At 38.2% G+C, this 3709-nt stretch overlaps 1 protein-coding gene across 1 annotated transcript in view; it reads right to left on the minus strand.

Annotated features, from left to right (window-relative positions):
• The window catches only part of tgm8 (transglutaminase 8), a 10270-nt gene that overhangs the window by 5634 nt on the left and 927 nt on the right, over positions 1 to 3709 (minus strand). The window contains exons 2-7 of the mRNA XM_016575859.1: positions 3265 to 3405; positions 2838 to 2966; positions 2015 to 2192; positions 1403 to 1538; positions 1182 to 1291; positions 430 to 672 (exon numbers count right to left, since the gene is read on the minus strand). Of these exons, the coding sequence (XP_016431345.1) occupies positions 430 to 672; positions 1182 to 1291; positions 1403 to 1538; positions 2015 to 2192; positions 2838 to 2966; positions 3265 to 3405 (937 nt within the window). The remainder of the gene's footprint in view (positions 1 to 429; positions 673 to 1181; positions 1292 to 1402; positions 1539 to 2014; positions 2193 to 2837; positions 2967 to 3264; positions 3406 to 3709) is intronic.

Here is a 3709-nt window from a genome sequence, read left to right on the forward strand (position 1 = left end):
TGTGAGTGCGATTGTGAGTATGTGTGTGAGTGATTGTGAGTGTGTGATTGTGAGTGTGTGTGCGATTGAGTATGTGTGTGAGTGTGCGATTGTGAGTATGTGTGTGAGTGATTGTGAGTGTGCGATTGTGAGTGTGTGTGTGAGTGTGCGATTGTGAGTATGTGTGTGAGTGATTGTGAGTGTGCGATTGTGAGTATATGTGTGAGTGATTGTGAGTTTGTGAGTGAGTGATTGTGAGTATGTGTGAGTGTGAGTGATTATGAGTCGCGATTGTCGGTATGTATGTGAGTGTGAGTGATTGTGAGTATGAGTGAGTGTGTGTGTGAGTGTGATTGTAATCGAGAGTGAGAGTGAGAGAGTGTGATTGTGTGTGTGTGTGTCTGTGAGTGTGAGTGTGTGTGTGTGTGTGTGTGTGTGTGTGTGACTGACCCTCTGGGTGCTTGTACTGGTCAGTGATGTCCTGTCTGCTGTCGCTGCCCACAGCTTTGGTGCTAATATTCTGTCCGACAGTCTTCGTGTCTGAAAGGATCTTCTTCTTGGAGCCATTGGCCATGACCAGCCACGTGATCTTGTCTGCATTGACCTCTCCGTACACAAAGGGTATGTCATATTTGACGTCCGTGTGACCCTCCAGGATGGCCTTGACCGGCGCTGGACCGCAGCAGTAAGTACCTGGACCGAATATGGAGAGATAATTTCTGTTAAACGCTTCGGTTTCCACTGAAGATTCACTCATGTAATGTTACTTATATATAGTGCTTTGCTTTGATTTATTCTCTAAATCAGGCTTTCCCAAACTGGGGAAAAAGTAAAATGTAAATATTTTTTAAATAATACTATTATTTTATGTATTAATTAGTAGTTATTTACTAATAATTAAATAACAAAATGTAAAATTAAAATGAATAATCATAAAAAAAATACAAAAAATGTATTAAATCACATTAATGAATTAAATACTGAAAATGTCAAATTAAAATAAATCTTTAAAAATTTAAATCTTTAAAAAAAGTTTTGCATCATAATTTAATTTAACAGTAAATAACTTTAAAATAAAAACAATCACTACATTTTTTTATCATTTTAATTGCATCAAATTAAAATAAATAATTTAAAAATAAAAACGTGTGAATCTCTGAACTGAATGTAATATCTCTTATATGTGCTGTAGATGTGTTCACCTGAGCTCCTCTCCTGCGGCGTTGGGTCCAGAACCTGCCAGCCGTCATAGAGCGAGTCCTGAGAGAGATCGGGACGCCTCATCCAGCCCTCCACCCAAACGTGGTAATTCCTGCAGCACATTCATAATGAGAGTCACGTACTGCCCTCCGCTAACAGTAACCACCATTACAACACAATCAGAGACCCATAACAGAGCGGTAACGTGACGTCAGACTCTCACCAAACACTGTCCAGGTTTCGTTTGGGTCTCACGCCGTAGTCACTGAAGTATTCATCAATGACGAGGTTCTGATCCGTGTCATGAGCCGACTGATAATTAGTAATGACGCGACTCGGGATCCCCAGACATCTCAGCACTGCAGACGCACGACAGAGTGATTACACTTCACTCAAAACATAAACTACCAGTTTGGTACTTAAATAAATGTTAACTGAAATAAAATATAAAATAAATAAATAAATAGTTTTTAACCATAAACTACAGGCTTGGTACTTGAAAAAATGTAAACTGAAATAAAATGTTACAAAACAAACTTATTTAATTTTTTGGCTTGTTGCCAAGGCAACATGTCTCATTTTTGTTTAGTCTGACTTGATGTACCAAAATAACTAAAAATTAAAATTAATAAAAAAATATCTAGAAATATATATTAAAAAATCTTAATAAAAATGTCAAAAATCCACAATAAAATTGCTAAAACTTTAATAAAAAATAAAATGACAATGGAATAAAATAAAATTAAATATAAAATAAAAATGATAATAGTATCTCAGTTATACTAAAACAACACTGTGTGTAGTGTGTGTGTGTGTGTGTGTAGCATGTGTGTACCGGTGCACATGACCGCTGCAAACACCCAGCACTGTCCGAATTTGACGGGATGGCAGTCGTATTTGATCCAGTGTCTCAGGATGTCCACGCTGCTGCTCCAGTTGGACGGAACCACGCCTCCGATGTACGTCCCGTCCCACTGACCCATCAGCACCCCCTTATCATCGTCTGAGTTGATCTGAACACATCAATACTCATCACTGCTCATCTGCATATGATAATGACGCAGCTCGCAGAATATTCATCACTGCTCATCTGCATATGATAATGATGCAGCTCATTTAGCCTCATTATCATATGCTGATATATCATATGTGACTCTGCAGCACAAAAGCAGTCATAAGTAGCACAGGTATATTTGTAGCAATAGCCAACAATACATTTTATGCCAAAAATCATTAGGATATTAAGTAAAGATCATGTTCCATGAAGATATTTTGTAAATTTCCTACCGTAAATATATCAAAACTTAATTTTGATTGTGAGTATCAATTGTGTTAATTAGTAATATGCATAGCTAAGAACTTCATTTGGACAACTTTAAAGGTGATTTTCTCAATATTTAGATTTTTTTGCACCCTCAGCCAAATATCTTACTGCTAAGATAAATATAAATTACTGCTCATCTGCATAGGATAATGAGACAGCTCATTTAATATTCGTCACTGCTCATCTGCATATGATAATGAGGCAGCTCATTGAATATTCGTCACTGCTCATCTGCATATGATAATGAGGCAGCTCTTTGATTCACTGGTCCACGATCAGATATGAATGTGTTGCTGTGATGTGTATCAGTGGAGGATGTTGTGGTTTCTGTTACCATGGCGCTGACCACTCGGCTGATGTAGATGGGGTTGCAGCGGGCTGAATAATCCTCTGCCGCGTCTTTAAGACACTTGGGGTTCACATCCAGCAGCTTCAGACAGATGTCAAGGATATCCTCCTCAAACTGCAGAAAGCACAGACACCAGCTCAGATCCTGCTCACCGCTCATGCCAATGTGTGTGTGTGTGTGTGTGTGTCTCTTATGCTCTTCAAGGTGAGCTGTATTTTCAGCATCATTACTCCAGATCTTACTGATCCCAAACTTCTGAATGGTAGTGTATATTCAAGTGTATTACATTTTTATTTTAAAAACATAATTCAAAATGTAAACTTTAAAAAAAAAATGCACTTGTTGTTTTTTATTTCAGTGCAAAAGTACAACAGCAACAAATCTAAATCAGAAATCTTGGTGATGTTCTCACCTGACCGAAGTCCCAGCTGGTGTTGGTGATGTATTCATCCACTCCCTTATACAGGATTCCCTGCTCGTTCATGACAAACTCCTGCCGCTCCGCGTCACTCGACAGAAACACCCCGTCATCTGCAGAGACCAGAGCGGGACCCTAGGGCTGAGCATCGGTTCAATTTGATTGATTCCGATTCTTATCGATTCCCTGTCTTTAAACAATGTGGTTAAAGTCAAACATTTAGATATCAAGCATATTTATTCTGTGTCTCTTTTTGCAAAACATTTAATTGCTGCTGAATACCATGAACAAAAATCAGCCGGCTGCATAAAAACTGGACTCGATTAAGAGCTGTTTGTGTGCAAAATAGAGCCACACAATTCTGGATAAATTGAGACTTTTTTTTAATGGAGGTTGTAGTTCTCTCACAATTCTGAAGAAAAAATATTAGACAACTAAA

Source organism: Sinocyclocheilus rhinocerous, unplaced genomic scaffold (genome assembly GCF_001515625.1).
Source record: "Sinocyclocheilus rhinocerous isolate Xijiao unplaced genomic scaffold, SAMN03320098_v1.1 scaffold203, whole genome shotgun sequence".
In the NCBI taxonomy this organism is placed as follows: Eukaryota; Metazoa; Chordata; class Actinopteri; order Cypriniformes; family Cyprinidae; genus Sinocyclocheilus; species Sinocyclocheilus rhinocerous.